At 32.8% G+C, this 18265-nt stretch overlaps 3 protein-coding genes across 9 annotated transcripts; 2 read left to right on the forward strand and 1 right to left on the reverse strand.

Annotated features, from left to right (window-relative positions):
- The first annotated feature begins 911 nt into the window (after positions 1–911).
- LOC127241854 (CRS2-associated factor 1, mitochondrial-like) lies at positions 912–4031 on the forward strand. 5 transcript variants are annotated; one of them, XM_051261081.1, is made up of 7 exons: positions 914–1532; positions 1617–1744; positions 1888–1945; positions 2045–2113; positions 2194–2321; positions 2540–2803; positions 3599–4031. In XM_051261081.1, the coding sequence occupies exons 1-6, from the start codon at positions 977–979 to the stop codon at positions 2735–2737; spliced, it is 1137 nt and encodes a 378-aa protein (XP_051117038.1). In that variant the 5' UTR covers positions 914–976; the 3' UTR covers positions 2738–2803; positions 3599–4031. The 5 variants fall into 5 exon arrangements, with proteins under 5 accessions (XP_051117039.1, XP_051117038.1, XP_051117036.1 ...); XM_051261079.1 differs by having other exon boundaries at positions 1888–2113; positions 3737–4031; XM_051261080.1 differs by lacking the exon at positions 3599–4031 and adding an exon at positions 2891–3592 and having other exon boundaries at positions 1888–2113.
- A 3636-nt stretch (positions 4032–7667) lies between these two features.
- Positions 7668–8375, forward strand: LOC127241741 (protein BOLA1, chloroplastic-like). The gene has a single exon (XM_051260924.1). It carries the CDS (start codon positions 7708–7710, stop codon positions 8023–8025), a length of 318 nt encoding a protein of 105 aa, XP_051116881.1. The 5' UTR covers positions 7668–7707; the 3' UTR covers positions 8026–8375.
- A 1828-nt stretch (positions 8376–10203) lies between these two features.
- Positions 10204–13355, reverse strand: LOC127241770 (monooxygenase 3-like). 3 transcript variants are annotated; one of them, XM_051260975.1, is made up of 6 exons: positions 12991–13355; positions 12746–12892; positions 12417–12482; positions 11917–12079; positions 11550–11778; positions 10204–10747 (listed from the first exon to the last, which is right to left on the reverse strand). In XM_051260975.1, exons 1-6 carry the CDS (start codon positions 13164–13166, stop codon positions 10230–10232), a joined length of 1299 nt encoding a protein of 432 aa, XP_051116932.1. In that variant the 5' UTR covers positions 13167–13355; the 3' UTR covers positions 10204–10229. The 3 variants fall into 3 exon arrangements, with proteins under 3 accessions (XP_051116932.1, XP_051116934.1, XP_051116933.1); XM_051260977.1 differs by having other exon boundaries at positions 12417–12490; positions 12991–13133; XM_051260976.1 differs by lacking the exon at positions 12417–12482.
- Positions 13356–18265: the final 4910 nt, after the last annotated feature.

Consider the following 18265-nt stretch of genomic DNA (forward strand, 5'->3'; position numbering starts at 1 on the left):
GTGGCCTTAGTAAAGATATCAACAAACTGAGTGGAAGAAGGGATGAACAAAGGAACAATTAGGCCGGAGTGAAAATGGTGGCAGTAATAAATGTCGATATGTTTTGTGCGCTCATGATGGACTAGATGTTGAACCATCTGAATAACCAATTGGTTGTCACAAAATACAGATATAGGAAGAGGAAGAGTAATCTGCATATCACGTAACAAGTATGTAAACCACAGAAGTTCGGAGACAGTGGCGGCCATGACTCGATACTCAGCTTCAGCAGATGACTTGGCCACTGTGACCTATTTTTTTATCTTTCAAGACACAAGATAGGAACCAAGAAAGATGCAATACCCCGTAATAGATTTACGGGTGTACAAGCACGAGCCCCAATCAACATCAGTGAATACTGAGATTACCTTAAGAAGAAAAAAAGAGCCAGAAGTGAGATGTACCTTTAGATAACGGAATACAAGCTGAGTTACCTTTCAATGTATGGTTGAAGAAAAATACTTTGAGTGAAATGTACAAAAATGCTAGAAAAATTATTTTGAATTAAGATGGATAGAGTATTTATTTATTTTATTTTAATTTTTTATTTAATTAAATTTATTTATATTTTTTCTAGTTAAATAAACACATAATTGAATAACTGGTCAATATCTAGCTACTTGTAGGTACATTGGTACACAACTGTCATTTTTTTTATTTTTTTTATGACGTAAAAATTCGCAATCGTTGTTCGAAAGTGCTCACTAAGTAAACTCTCGTCCGAATCTAATGCTCTGCAAATTAAGTCCGACACACAAATACTAGCCATGTATGGCAGGTCACTCGGAGGCTTCGATTTGAACCCATGACTTGGATTGATTGATGGATGAAGTTTTCTCGAAAAGAAAAGAGTCTATGTATGATCACAATATAAAAGCCCAAAATGTTGCAAGTTTCAAGTTAATCCCACACCGTGCGGCGGCTCCGATGACATGAAATGAAGACCACCGCCGTTATCAGCCGTCTCTTCCGCCTGAAAATACGCCTGGAAAATTCTCGGCATCGCTTATTCTCTTCAACTGCCGCCGCCGCCGCCTCGGAACTCCGGTCCAAGTACTCTTTCGTAGCTCCCCCATCTCTGAACCCTCAGTCCCCGAATAAAAACCCTAAATTTCAATCCCAATCTCGAAAGCCTTCAAAGCCCCCATACCGCCCGCCGTCGTCGCTGGATAGGTCTGACCGGCCAATTAGGTCCGATCTTCCATTCGACTTCCGATTCAGCTACACTGAAAGCAGCGCCAAAGTGCGGCCAATTGGACTGAGGGAGCCGAAATACTCCCCTTTCGGGCCGGGCCGTCTGGACCGGGTATGGACTGGGGTCTGTGCCCCTGCGGTCGACCCCAAGGTGGCCTCTGCCGCAATCGACGACGATTTGGAGGAGAAACGGAGAGCGGCGAGGGATCGAATTCAGGGGGAGCCATTGACGAATGCTGAAAGAAAAGCTCTTGTTGAGAGGTACCAGAGGCATAAAACCAAGCGGCAGATAAATATAGGTGTGCTTCAAAATCTTTCCGCCATTGATATCCAAACATAGCAAACACACACGTGTGTAAATCTTTCTCGTTTTCATTATGCAGGGAGGGATGGCTTAACACATAACATGTTGAACGACATTCATAACCACTGGAAACTTGCCGAGGCTGTCAGGATCAAGTGTATGGGAGTGCCTACTGTTGATATGAAAAATATATGCACTCAATTGGAGGTATTTTCCTCAAAATTAAACAATAAATAATATCTTAAGGAGTTGTAGAGATTTCCCCACATTGTGATTGTGCTGACTATCATTTCGGTTTCTATTTATTTCATCTTCTTCGGCATTGGGCATTTTTTGCTTTTGAATTGCAGGACAAAACGATGGGTGCGATCATCTTTAGACGCGGAGGCCAGCTTGTGCTTTACAGAGGTAGAAATTATAAGCCCAAAGAAAGGCCTTTGATTCCACTGATGTTGTGGAAACCTCAAGAACCTGTTTACCCGAGGCTTATAAAAACTACTATTGAAGGCTTGAGCATGGAGGAGACGAAGGAGATGAGAAAAAGGGGGCTGTCCGTGCCTGTCTTGACCAGGCTCAGTAAAACTTCAACCTATGTTTCTTTTGTCACGTCACTTATTTTGCTGTAATGTTTGGTAATGTATGTGCTTCTGTTGCAGGTAAAAATGGCTACTATGGTAGTATTGTTCCTATGGTTCGTGATGCTTTTCTTAATGATGAGCTCGTTAGGATAGACTGCAAAGGTCTTCCCATTAGTGATTATAAGAAAATTGGGTGCAAACTTAGGGTAATGCTTTCTTCTTGACTGAAGTAAGTTTGTGTTTCTTCATTGATTATTATGAGTTCTTGCTACTGAAGATGGTGCGGTGTACATATCAATTGATTGTGATTCTCTGCCAAAGCAGTTGTTCTAATTCCCCTTAATTCATTCCTCTCGTAGTATATTTTACCGATCATGCCTGAATTTGATGTGCCCCTCCCTATAAAACTATTACTTCTCCACAGGACTTGGTTCCTTGCATCCTCGTCTCCTTTGAGAAAGAACAGATTGTGGTATGGAGGGGGAAGGACTACAAACCTGTAGAAGGAGGGTTCTTTGTTGCCGAGGATATACTATTGGATAAGGCCGACGGAAACGAGAGCACAGATTACAACCCAGATCATAGATGGTTCGACACTGATGATTTTTCTAACGATGCCTGACCTAGCCCCACTCTGGTCAAGCTCCAAACACGCTACGTGGCTCTGCCAGAAAGAGGCGATTCTCAGGTAATAATCTAAGCCATGGCGAGCAGCATTACATTGCATCGAATTTGTCGATTTTCCTTATGAAACTCTTCTGTATCTATGCCATAGAAAACAGGGGAAATTGAAATTATTTGATCGATCCGGGGAGGCTTGCTGGTTCTCACATCAATGAATGAAACCTTGCAACTTACAATTATCTTATTATTTGGTTATTCTTTCCCCCTCGAGTCCAAATCTTGTGTGTTTGTCAGAGATAATTGCGGTATCTTGATGACTACAAGTTCAGAGGTTTATAGTTCTACTTTTGCACCCGTGCGTGCGATTCTTTGATTGGTTGTGGTTGTTTACTGAAAAAAACTAATCTTCGTAATGTTCTTGGTGGGAGAAAGCTATAAATAGTATGTGTATGTTTTTTTGCCTAATTATTTTGTTTGTAAGAGTATGATATAAAATGTAATGCTATTAGAAAGTAACATTAAGGATTACTTACTTAGAGTAAATCTGTGTGTGTCAGTGACTGTCAAGAGTAATTTTATAAAGAGTATATATGAGTTTATTCGATTACATTAGAGATATAATAGTGCATTAATGTTGTATGTTAAAGATGAGAATACGTGATCTTCATTATTGTCGAGAAAACCTATATTGATGAGTTTTTATCTTCCAATAATTTGCCCAGCTGTCGTTCTTTTACATAACCAAGTGCCCGGTTAACTTATTGTATCGTTTTTACAAGCTTACGTACTTGTATTCAATAATAATCTTTCAAGATTTATGAACTTATTGATTAAGTTCTTTCTATCTATCTATCTGCAGCTTCTATCACTGGATTGCGCCTGTTATTGTCTCTAATCATGTATATCATACATTGATCCTATCTTCTTCTTCTTTTCCGGATTATTTCCCCATGATTCCATGCCTTTTGTTGGAACCGTCATCGTCGGAGCAATGCAGGTAACATTTATGTTTGTACAGTTCTTTCTAATTATGATACTACTCAACCATGTGCGACAAGTAAGACTGAATTATGACCACACGATTACGAGTTTATCTCCATACCACCGGACCATCTTTATCCTTGTGGACGGGAACGTATCATCACTTGTAGAGTAGGGATGCTTTGCTTTGATAGCATGCATGCATGTCTATTTATGGTCATTTTATATTTTTTTATCTTTTAAATAGTTTAAATTAGAATTAAAATAATATTTAATGGAATGTTTGAAGGAGAAAATTGTATATATATATATATATTTCTTTTCTCTTCTTTTAGGGAAAGCAAAGTTCAAAATTTTGATAATTTTGAGCTAAAGAAATACACCCCAAATTTTTTTGGGTTATGTCGGCCCAGCACAACTATGAACCGGGTCCGGGCTGGGCCTGAGCCTGTAAGGTCAGGCTGTGTACAATTTGGTTTGGTTTAGTAAATTAAATCTATTAAAATAAATAATTTTATAGGTATATTAACAAATTATTATTTTTATTAATGTTCCTTTTTTGTAATTTTAAATATTTAGAAATGGAGATTAGAAATTTATTAGACAATTTAGGGTGTGTATAGGCCAAACATGCTTAAATAAGTATGATGGAGGAAATTAAGTGCAGAGTCTTGAAAACATGGAGATTTAAGGTAATTTTGTAAAACCATGTGGGTTTTGTGCAGTTTTGTCTTTGAAATATTAAAATATATATTTTTAATATTTTATAAATATATACTTCGTCCGTCCCTTAACAATTTATCATAACAAAAGTATCAATTTTTTCTATATGCCTAACATTACAAATACCTTCCAATTTACAATATATTATACAAATTATTACCTTTATATTATACAATACTAATACTAATAGGTTAATTTAGTCTTTTAATTTTTATTTCTACTTTATCAGATATATAGATATAAGACGGAGAGAGTATATTAAACTTTATTGTTAAAAATATTAATAATATTATTCACCTGAAAAATAATAAAATAACACTAACTACACGTATGGATCGAAACGTGGTGGAGGCAATATTTTAAGTAATATAATTAATGTAAATTATTTTAGAAAAAATATATTATTCGTTTCATTTTAATTTACATTTTCTTTTCTATTTATTTTATTTTATTTTATTTTTTGGTATTGTAACAATGGATTTTTTTTATTTGAGATCAAATTTATTAATTCAAAACATATTTAATAAATATAAATTAAATTACTTAATTACATAACATCATACATCAACTAGGGTTTTGATTTTCTATAGAATAATTTTCATTCTTCAAATTTTTTATTAATATATTTTTTAAATATTTAAATACATATTTTAATTTTTTTATCAAATATATTAATTTATTTTAAAATTATTAATATTATTAATTATATATATAAAATAATATCATAATTTACTAATATTAATAAATTAAATATTATTACTTTAAATATTGTATCAGCAATAAAAGAGGCTCAATTTGGTCGGGATGGAGGAAATATATAATTAAATTGTATTGAAATAAGATAATATACTTATTTGTATTAGTTTGTTTGGTTTTGATTAGTAGGAAAAAAATTGAAATGTCAAAATATCATATATTGTACTATAAAAAATATCAAAATTTTGGTACTGTATATAAATATTTTGGTATATTCGAAAAATATTATTAGTTTTTCCATATACTTAAAATCTTCTGATTTTTTTTTTATTTTTTATTTTAGTATGTCAATTCAAATATTATCATTTTTTTTAGTAAAATTATATAAGGGAAAAAATAAATTATGGTCACAATATAATTAAAATTTATTAATTTAGTCCAAATATAAAAAACTCATCAATTTTAATCCCAATGTAAACATTTTTAATCAAATTTTGGTCTCATTATAAACAATTTCAATCAATTTTGGTCCCACCGTTAAAAAATTAATGGAAACTGCTGATGTGGACATGACGGAAGTCACGTGGCAGATGACTTGGAAAGTACACGACCATGTATATTATACACGGTCATATTGTTACCTGACTATGTATATTTCAGTGTAAAATTATACATAGTCATGTTGTTCATGGTCATGTATAAATTATACACGGCCATATACATTTCTATTTTAATTTAAAGTTTTATTTTTTTGTTATATTTTTTTAAAAAAAAAAATTATTTTGAATTTAAAATAATTAATATAGTTAAAATGAACAAAATCAATAGTAATTATAATATAATTAAAATTTATTAATTTTAATTCAAATATAAAAATTTATAAAATATATTCTTTTAAAAGATTTTGTCTAAAATTTTATTATTCATAAAAAAAATTTCCTCTTATAAACATCAAATTACACAACTATTTTTTAATTTTGTATATTATAGTAGTATTAAAAATTAATTTATTATTTCAATACAGTAATTGAATGTTTGTAATATAAATTTTTTTGCTAAATAGTAGTAGAATTTAAAAAAAAATCTTTTACTTAATAAATATTTATATTTGAACTAAAATTGATACATTTTAATTATATTATGATTATTATTGATTTTTTTTTTTTTTTCTATTTTAACTATATCAACTATTTTAAATTCAAAAAAAAAATATAACAAAAAAATAAAATTTTAGACCGAAACAAAAAGGTAAACGGCCGTGTAGAATTATACATGGCCGTATAACAACATGATAATATATAATTATACACTGAAATATATATGGTCATGTAACAACATGACCGTGTATAATTGTACATGGCCGTGTAACAACATAGCCATGTATAATTATACACTGAAATATACACGACCATGTAACAACATGGCCGTGTATAATTGTACATGACTTTGTACTTTCCAGGTCAACTGTCACGTCACATCCGTTATGTCCACATCAGCAATTTTCGTTAGTTTTTTTTAACGGTAGGACCAAAATTGATTGAAATTGTTTATATTTGAACTAAAATCGATAAGTTTTTTTTTTATATTGAAACCAAAATTGATACATTTTGATTATATTGAGACCAAAATTAATTTTTTTTTCCCTTATATAAATATTTATACTTTATCATCATATTATGGGTAAAAATTTTCATTTCATACATCATTTGTACTATACAATAAAATATTAATATACTTAAATTTATATGTCAGAAGTAAATGAAAAAATTATTAGCGGAAGTAATAATTTGTTAGTACCGTATATATTTGTTATAACAAATTTTTCATATACAATGCTATACCGAAAATTTTGTTGCAGTATACAAATATGCGACATAAAATTTAAGATATATGCTACCACCCACCTCTGGTTTTGATTTAATTTTAGTTTAACTAATATTTATTTTAATTTATGTGAAAAAAATAATATATATATATATATATGGAGAATGATATTTTTTTCGTTCTACAAAAAATATCTATATTTTTTCATATACTGTCTTTTTTTTTTTTTTAGAAAAATATGATTATATATTTAAATTATATTTTAAAATTTATTATTTATGAATTTTTATTTTTTATTAAATTATAATTATTTTAATCTTAGTAATAATTATTTTTATTAATATACTTTTAATTACGATAGATAGTAATGATATTTTATCCAATTCTCATATCCAAAGCAATGTAAATATTTTAGTTGGGAAAGAGTAATAATTAGTGGTGATTTGCATACGAAATTCAAATCAAACACACTCATTTTATCTTGAATTTTAATTAAAATAATTATTAAATATTTTTTTAAATAAAATAATATTTTTCATAAAAAATTATAAACCTTTTCTAAAAAATAAAAAGATATGAACAAAAATTTGTGATTTTTTTTTTTTTTATTATTATTATTATTCACCCCCAAGTATTATTATTATTATTATTATTATTTTATTTATTTATTTTTTTTTAACACCACGCACTTCTATACATCCCCAAAAATTAGGTTAAAATTGATTCAGTCGTCGGGTGGAATCAATGGCAACGCGAACGCTATGTTCAAGAGCTAATCGAATCCAGACGCAGCTCCAAACGGCGTTGCAAGCCACCGTTTTAGAGGTCGAGGACGTCTCCTACCAGCACGCCGGTCACGCCGCCGTCAGAGCCATGGAAGGCGGCGTTGCTAATGAGACGCATTTCAATGTTAAGATCGTGTCTCCAAAATTCGAAGGTCTGAACCTTGTGAGGCGACACCGTATGGTTTACGAACTCCTATCCGGCGAGCTCCAGTCCGGTTTGCACGCTCTCTCCATCACCGCCAAGACCCCCGCAGAAGCCGCGAATTGCGCTACCTGAATCACCATCAAGGTAACTGTACTTACTAATTCCGTCCAAATTCCTTTCTACTTGATGAAAGTTTCTTGAATTTTCTGTGGAATTTGTGCAAATCCGATTGCTCTTTTACGATCTGACTCAGTGATAGGGAAGGATTTGACTGAATTTGATACGAATTATAATTGCCTTTGAATTCGATTTCCGTTTTGTTCAAAGAAGTATTTATAGTTTGAACCAACCATTTTTGTTGAATAATATATATAATGTTTAGAATACTCTGTCTTGCATTAGCAGAAGTGAAATTGGGAAGAACTATTGGATTTCCTTCCTGCTAGTATTTGCTTATTCGAGAAACATCATGTTGTTCTTTATACATTTTTCTTTATTTGTTTGTTCTGCATACATTTTTCTTTATTTGTGTTACTGTTTAGATCACTGAATTGGAAAGAATGTTAAGAAAATATCGGAGTTTCAACTTAAAACCTACTTATTTTAAGTGGCTTAGCCTTTGGTGGCCCCAAATTTGCTCCAAACCAAACAACAACAATATCTCACCATCAAGAACACGCACAACGGCAACAGAGATAGCTTCCACGATAGAACCGGTTGTTTGCTGGATGATCAGATTGCGAATGCACTCCGGTGACAATGATAACATAAAATATAAAATAATTGATAACTAAGTTCAGTCATCAAGGACCTACGTCGGGGGTTCCAACCCAGACGAATTTCACCATCAAAGCAGTCGAAACATGAGATTTTATGGATACAATTAGGGTCACAACTCTCAAGAAATCTATCTCACTATTTCTTGAAGATATCTCACTCCTAATCTATCCTCCTCATCACCACCGACTCAATGAACCCTTTCTACCAAAGAGCCTACAAACTATCACATTCTTCCTTAAAGAAATTACATTTAGATTCTTTTCTATATTCTCTCCCAGATCTATCTTACTTCACTCTATATTATATATAAAACACAATATCCAAACATGACTATATTCATTGTAACAAATTCAACAAGAATGAAATATTTTCCCTCACTATCTCTCCCTAGCTCCAGAAAGTTTGTTACAATTAATTTTTGTTATTCTCACACATGGATTGGGGGACCAATGAACTTTTTCGATCAATTCTTTTAGGTCTTCATTGGATTGATTAATTTGGGCCATTTCCTTGTTGATTGGACTCGAGACAAATTGGGCCAGGTTTGTTCATCACTGTCCAAACAACATCAACCAAAACTCAAAAACAAATACCATCTACTTTCAACAGCCTTTTACCCTTATAATATCTCCAAGAGCGAGTCCCACAATTTTTCCTATGCTGGACAACAACATGAACGATCTTCCTCGTCCCCCGAGATAATGTTATATTGAAATTCTAAACAGGATCAATACCCAATACTATTGGTATTATGGCTTTGATACCATAATAATTTTTGTAAATGGTCAAATGTATAAATATGGTTTCGAGTGAGCAAAGGCTACACTCGTGGCATCAAAGAGTAGCATTACATAGTTGATTATTGTCTCCCGGTACTTTGCATAGTATCTAGGGTGGGTGGGTTGGAGATGGGTTTTGGAGGCTCAAAACCTCCCCGCCAAAAATTCATAGTCCCAAAATTCACTTTGCCCCTGATAGTCATATTCTAAATATGCCTCAGCCTTGAACCCGCCAGGTTTGGAGCCAACTTGATAGTCACTTTATTTCCTTAAATATCTATATATATATATATATATATATTTAAGACATATAAAGGTTAAACAATTCCTTATAATTCAACTTAGTAAACATACCCATAGTATTTAGGAGGCATGATAATAATATATTGCTTGTAATTTTATTATATATATGCTTTGTTCTCATAGCCATTGAACTTTGTATGATTAGCATGACAAATATTTCTTATTTATAGATCATACTTACATCTACATTTTGAATGGTGTTTATTTAACTATTTAATTTGAAGTACAAAACTCTTCTTATAAATATATATATTTTCCATCTTCTACTATCAATAAGTCAATGTATCTATTCATTATTTTGGATCATAAACAATCAATATAATCTCATAAAAATACAACTATCTCATTTCACAATATCTCAATTGTGCTCTTACAGATATTTTAGTCACTACACTTTTTACGTGTTATCTATCAGAAAAAAATAAATACATACAAAATGAACGGAATATCAACAACGGCCAATTGTTCGTTCATTCATTCCATGGTCTGGATAGGTTCGAAATCAAAATTCGTATGTTCCAACATAGGGCCGAGCTCGACCAGTTTGGACACAACAATATTATCTCGAACATAACAAACAACCGGATTCTTTAAATGCAACAATGAACCCACAAGATTCGCTCGTACCGTCAATGGAAAGATTCTCGGTAGCCTTTCCCTTTCATACAATCGGAAAGCATCCTCCACGCTCATCGACCCAAGCTTTAGTGCTTGTGCTAGATTCTTTGCCAAGATCACGGCATCCTCAAGCGCACAACATGCACCTTGTCCGAGATTTGGTGTCATTGGGTGCCATGCGTCACCTACGACAACCACTTGTCCGGTGGAGGCCGGTGGGACAATCCCCGGCCACAACCATCGGTCCATTAGAGGGGTTCTTATGATTGCATCGTCCGGAGTGGACTCTATGATGCTTACAAGCTCGGAAGGCCAATCTTTAGTCAATTCCTCGGCTTCTTGTCTTAATATGGACGGGCTTGTGATTTTAGGGCCTGAGGTTAAATTGTTAGAACAATGATATGCGCATGCTCTGTTACACTGTTAAATAATCAGAGCTAGAACTGTTATACAAGACGAGCTACATATTGTTCGAGCTCGACTTAAACATGTTTTTGACACAAGTTCAAACCAGTTCAATTTTTTTTTATTTTTTTTTTTCTTTTAACAATTTATTTGATACATATTTTGTCCACCACATGTACCTCTGTTTTCCTTATTTGTATGTCTAGCAAAAGCCAAAAAAATAAAAATAAAAAATCGTATGCATTCCCTAATTTATACTCTTCAATAGTATACTTATTTACAAATTTGTTACTATCAGTTACACATCCAATTTAAATTTTTCTCTAATTTCGTACATTTTCCAAAATATTCTATGTTATGTAAGTTACAATCAACCAATATAATATTATACTTTCTAAAATCTATGTTAAGCTTACATGGATATATTTTTTGTGGACACAAAGAGTTGTAAATTAACTACTACATCCTTCCGGCTCTAAGGGTCTCATTTACTTTTTGCGTGTTGATCTTTGAATATTAATTTTTATATGAAAACGTAATACAAATTAAGAAAAAATGATAAAAATACTTCTATTAATGTCTTATAATACTAATTACAATGACATTTGTGCAAAAAATTATACAAATATAAAGATATTTTTAACATTAAATACAATGACACAAAAGGTAAATGAAATTCTTAGAGCCTGACGAAGGAAGTATATTTCATCTCATAAACAATTTATAATAACAATATATTCAAAATGCAAAATAACCGGCATAGAAATGAACCTGGTGATGGTTTGTTGAAACAAACAAACCAATACACTTTGGTAGGGGAAACCGGCACATAACCGGCACGGACACCTCTCCCGTATACGTAAGTAACTTTAGGCTCCAAAGGTTGCCCGTCAGGGTAAACTGCGAGTCCACGGATAGCATATTGTCCGACATATTTGGGATCCGGGAAGCCCATCCATTTGGCGACGGGAGACCGTATCCCATCACAAGCAATGACAATCTGAACCACACGGATCATACTCAAAGCAAATTTCGCGAGTACGAACTATTAAAAAACTCTAAAACCAATTCAACCACATTAGCGCGAGAGAATCAATTCAAAGGAGAAAGCATCAACGTAGATAAGTAGCTAGTGTACCTCGGCTGATATCCGAGAATCATCCTCGAATGTAAGTAGTGAGCGATTATATTCGCTTCGTTCGATGCTCTTGAGCTTGGATGAAAAGGAAATTGCATTTTGAGGTAGTTTGTTCGCAAGAGTCTCCAATAGAATCCTCCTTTCCACGGGACGCACCTCCTGACTGCAACATCCGGATGACAAACATGTCAATGCAAGCATCAATGGTGGGAAAATTGAAAAAAATATCTCACGCGTATACCCCATTATTACTTTTGTGATATATTTATCTCGCTTTCAGAATATATCCTACATGTTAACAAAAGTTTTTACTTCTATCATTTAGCTACGCGTGGTGTGAACGTCACGCACGGCAAAAGGACAAAAATTAAGACTTTTGCAAACATGTAGGATATATATTTTGTCAGCGAAATAGATACATGATAAAAATGATAATGAAATATACATGTGAAATATTTTTTGCAATTTTCTCCCGAACTTCGAAGTTTTTTTCCTTTTACCTTTCGTCGTGGTCTTTGAAATTAAATGTGCGTAATTCTCGGCCGTCATTCGATTTCACAACCATCCTGCACAGCTGATCAAACCATTCTCTACATGAATTCGATCATTTCGATTCCAAAAACAACTTCTTAAGTTCATTTACCTAAGTGTTCACGTAATGCAACTATTTCACCACAAAAATATCAAACCTAATTCGGTTTTTGTTTCCGTTTCTCGAATGTTTAGCTGCATCTCGTTCACTCAATGGATTTCAAATTGGAGCTAAACCCTAAGTTTTTGCCCAATTCTGTTTCTACTGTCAATCGATACAAAAGTAGAAGCAATTTACCCTTGAATACGAAGGAATTGATCTCTGAGTAGAGCCCCGACTCCAATGGAATCCAAAACTTTCCATCCATTTTTGAAAAGCGTAAGCGAAGTCCCCTCGGCTCTGAGCGAATCGGCCTGCTCGACCACCAGCGATTCGATTCCTTCCCTGAAAACGAACAGGATAATAAAATGCGGAGATTAGTTGCGAACTTGCGATAATATGAAATTATTTTGGGGATGGAAGAAGGATTAGTTGGTCGAGACCTGCGAAGGGCGAGTGCAGTGGATAGGCCAGCGATTCCTGCTCCGACGATCACTATTTCTTCCTTCCTCAATTGAGAATGGGAATTCGCGTTTGCCGCCATTGATGTAGTGGTGGATCTCGGTCTGGAATTGTGTGGGCAGATGATGCGAGGGAATACTACTCCTAACGTCGCCATGGATACGTCGACGGGGGAGGTTTCTGGATTGGAGATCAGGATAAGGCAGGCGGGGAATCAGAGGCAGTGGCAGAGATGTTGTTCATCAACATTCCAATTTCCACGTGGGTTTGGGCACCGCCGTTAACGAGTGTCGTGTGTGATTCTCGCAACTCCACATTTTGAGTTTGTACTCTACGCTTTGAAGCAAGTACTCACCCAACTCTGCAGAATATGGAGTGTTAGTTACGTGGATAGGGTTTTTTTTAGTATTTTAATTTGAATTATATTCCTCTCCTGGCAATTCAAACTTTCTTTTCTATCATTTTCATATTTACCATTTAAAATTATTTAATACTCGGTCCACCTAAAAATATACATATTTTTATTTTGGGACGCACAATTAAAAAATAAATATTTTATTAAATATCTTATAATTTTTCACAAATACTCTTATTTTACATCATATTATTAGTAAAGGTAAAAACGACATTAAATTACTTTTAATTACTCACTATAATTAAAATACTATTATTTCTTAAATAGTGTGCCAAAAATAAAGATTTACTTCTTACTTTGATGGAGAGAATATAATAAAAGTATTTTATATACAAATACTAAAATACTCTACTTTCATGTAAATTATAAAAACATTATTATTTTATTTGTACTTTTTATGAACACTACAAGAAAATATTAATTTTGTAACGATGTTTTTTCGTTTTTAAATTCAATTTTTTTGTTACTAATGCTATTAGTGACGGAATTGGGGATAAAATTACTACGTGAACTTTATGAACGAAATTTTATTACAAATATACTATTTTTTTAGTGAAATAGAAATGTACACTTCAATTGACGGTTTTTTAAAAATAATGTTCAAAACTCCTTGATTATAAAATTATAAAGTTCTGAGAACTTCATTTTAGTTTTGACAGTTACTGGTTCTGATAATTCCTTTATTGATTACATTAAAAACCTATTTTTTCCCTTCATTCATCATACCACAAAAGTTCACACGATAATCATTCATTCTCGACAACTTCATCATACTCAGTAAGTTTTTTTTTTTCTTTTGTTTTTCTTTTTATTTTTTTTATCTTCTTGAATATTTATTAATGTAAATTTTATGTATTATTAAAATAAATTTTTTTGATAGATTTAGGGTGTGTTTGTTTGAAGGATTTTGGAGGATTTCTACTATTCATCCAATTTTTTTCCCCCAAAAATATCAAATCAAACACCTATTTTTATTTTTTATATTATACTAAAAATCAATTTTACATTCAAAACATCACATCAAACCCTATTTATATCACATCATACAACTATTCAAATTCAAAATTTTTACTATTCAAATCTCAATCCAAAATCCAAACCCCCAAACAAACACACCCTTAGAATATTTTGTTAGTTTTGTAAAATGTTAGAAGAATTTCCATATATTTATACAATATTATATGCGATATATTTATATTTGTATTTTACTATTTTATATTTATTTATTTTGATATTGATAATTTTAATATGAAATTTATAATTTCTTTATTTTGAAATAATATTATGTGTTTGTTTATTTTTTGTAGCATTAATATTTTATTATTATTAGTTTTTGAACAGATGTCTGGTGTCAATATCAATATTAATATTTTATTATATTGGGATGAAAATATTATTCGCAATTTTGGTATAATAGAACATGACTGTGATCCCAAATATATGATTTTTATCGGAGGTAATAGTATATTTGAAGATTTAGAAAGTATTATTTTTTATGTGACCGGAAAAGATCGACGTTAGTATTCAATTATTTTGAAAATGCCATATAGTTGGACGCATGACCAGGGTATTCAGAAATCGAGGTTGATTATCATCATTGCGGTTAATCTCGAGCATTTCTTGAATTCAACCAATGATTACAAGTGTTTGGAATTATTTGTTGAATTTCAACGAAATTATGAAAATGCAATTGTTGATGCTCCTAGTGTGTATTACAACATAATATAGGGTCCTTTAAGTGATGATTTACTAATATTAGACGCTGATTGTGAGAGAATAGGTCAAGATGAATGTAGTGAGCCAGAATCACAGTCAAAATTAGATGATGAAATAGTAGGGGGGAAAAAAATTGATGAAATCTAGGGTCATCGAGATGTCACGAAACACATACCATACCACTCAGGGGGTGAGATTGAACATCCATCGACTGAAGTTTTTTAGAATTTTCCTAGAGGGGAGTTTATACAAGATACATACAATACTCCTAGTTGCAATGGAATATGTACACAAAAAATAATGTTATTCTGATTTATGGGGTGACATTCAGTGAAAAAAAGCAAATGCAGATGGCTATAAAAGATTACTCGGTGCGAATGGTCGGGAGAGAATATACAGTGACAAAGAGCACCCGTACAGTTTTTAGGGTAAAGTGTAAGCATTATGATAAAAATTGTTGTGAGTGAGGTGTGACTGCATCATATAAGCCACACTTGGAACGTTGGCAACTTGTTATGGTGATGCCTGATCAGACGTGTATTCCAGATGATGCGTTGTTGAAGCATAACAACTTGGTTGTTAACATGATAGCGAATTTGTTGAATGGATTTGTTAGTAGAAATCCGGCATATGAGCCAACAAATGTGAAAAGAGCAGTGAAAATAGAATATAGTTTTGATATATCATTCAAATGCATGTTATGGATTAGAACGTGCAACTGAGCATGTTTACGGGACATGAGAGAGTTTGGTACAAAAACTTCCAACTTATATGAAGACACTTCAAAAGTACATACCGAATAAAATTGTTGAGTGGGCTCATCTAGAAGCAGCACATCAATAGAAATATACATTACAATATGTGTTTTGGGCATTCGGACCTTGTATTGAGGCATACTGTCATTGTCGGAATGTGATTAGCGTGGATGAGACTTATTTATATGAAAAATACAAGTATGTTATGTTGATTGCCGCTACTATAGATTCCAACCGTCATGTGTTGTCATTAGCCTTTGCCATTGTTGATGCAAAGAATACTGAATTTTGGATGTGGTTTCTCCAGCTAGTAAGCAAGATAATTTAATTTATTTAAGTTGTAAATTATATATACTTTGAAAATTCTAGTAATGATATTTATTTGATTATTGTGTATGCAGGTATATTGTGCAGGACAGATATCATACATATCTAATTTCATATAGACATGTTGGAATCACGAATCCAATTGATTGTATTCTTGCATTTCACCCACCTAGTGGTCCGCATCGATTTTGCCTTCGGCATATATGTTTTAACTTCAACCAAAAAATTAAATATGTAAGATTGAAATATATGTGTTGAAAGACGGGAGCATCCATTGATCTGTTAGAGTTTAACGAAACATTAGCGGTTATCCAGCTTGTGAAGCCAACAACTTATGATTGACTAATGGAAATTGAGAAGAGTAAATGGACACTTGCCTACGATGAAGGGTGACGACATGGTATATTAACAACCATTTTGTCTGAATGGATCAATGGGGTATTGAAAGGGGCTCAACGACTACTTCTCACTATCTTGTACAATTGACGTATGATCGAGTTGTTGTTTTTTTTTTCATTAAACGACTTCATGATGCTCGAGATAAGCAAGACTCTAGTTATGAATAGTCCCCATGGCCACACACAAAGTATCTTGACTCGGAGCAGAAAAACCGAAAAAAGATGGCAGTGATGGTAAATGAATATGAATATCAGGCAAATGTATTTACATTTGATAGTGTTAGTCACGTATCAAAAGAGCAACATGTGAAAGAGGAAGATGAAGGGACTTTGTCCCAGATTGGAAACACAAAATAACTCTAACCTTCCATATATTGTCATGGATGCCAAACTTATGTAAATGGATCAATGAGGGATTGGATTTGGACCATGAGTAGGCTAGAGTGGTTTGGGCTTAATCTAACTCAATTATATTATATGTCAATATAAGGCCTTGGGCTCGTGGGCCGAGCCCAGTTCAATTAATATAATTTTCTATTATTTGAATTTTATTTATTTGACTAATTAAAATTCAAATAATCGGAATCAGAAAGTTGCGTATTTAGTGAATTTGAAAATCTAATTTCTTTTTTTATTTAAATATAAAACTAAAAACCCTCACATGAAATAGATTAGTTTTTCAGTTTTAACTCGTTCAAAAAAAAATAAATTCTCCTCATCTAAAAAACCTCTGATTTGCTCTGTAAAAAATTAACTCTTCTGTTCCTTTCAATTTTCTTTGGTTTCCTAATTCGGTTCGCGGAATTAGATATATTCCGATCGTTCGTTCTATCCTGGGAGGCAATATGTGGCGGGCCGAATTTGCTTCAAGGAGATCAAGTGCAACGCAAGGCTCGGATTTCCGCGTGATTAAATATCTAATTCGGATCTGTTGAATCTCAGATTTTTCTTGTGATAACTCATATAACACATTCACCTACAAATCAACACACACAAACATGCAGAAATATTTACATTCATGTCAATGTCCTTTGTGGCCTCCGGTACCACAATTTGGCGGGTAACTTTCACGAATGCTTTTACGAAGTACTTGTTGAATTTGAGAACATGGAGATTCAAAAATATTACATTCAATAGATGAATTATCAAGTACACGTCATTGAGATTGTACACGGTGACATTCCAAAAGTGGTGATGGTTATGAATGATCAAAATTAGCCATATTACCTTCATAAGGTGTACTACTGCTTTTGTACACGCCATTACCTTACCAGTCACATATGCGTGAATATAATTACTGGGAATATAAGGATCTGAAGTTAGGTGGACTTGATCATCATTTATGAATATAGTTTCAGATGACTCAAATGTCGAATTTGCTAGATCTTGTGAAACATCAATAATGTTTTGTACTAGACTGATGTCTCAAATCTCTATGCAATGCCTCAATTGATTAACATGCACAAATACATATATATATATATATATAATTTCTTCAAAATTCTATAATTATATTGCATTAAATAAGGAAGAAATTTATCACAAAATGATTGTAAGATGGTAGCCAGGTGGATAGCCAGTTCGTGAACGCAATTAAACCTAACTGCCGAAGTACCTTATCTAAGTGAAGATACTCGACGCAATG

This window comes from Andrographis paniculata, unplaced genomic scaffold, assembly GCF_009805555.1.
Source record: "Andrographis paniculata isolate CXL003 unplaced genomic scaffold, ASM980555v1 Contig83END, whole genome shotgun sequence".
Taxonomy (NCBI): Eukaryota; Viridiplantae; Streptophyta; class Magnoliopsida; order Lamiales; family Acanthaceae; genus Andrographis; species Andrographis paniculata.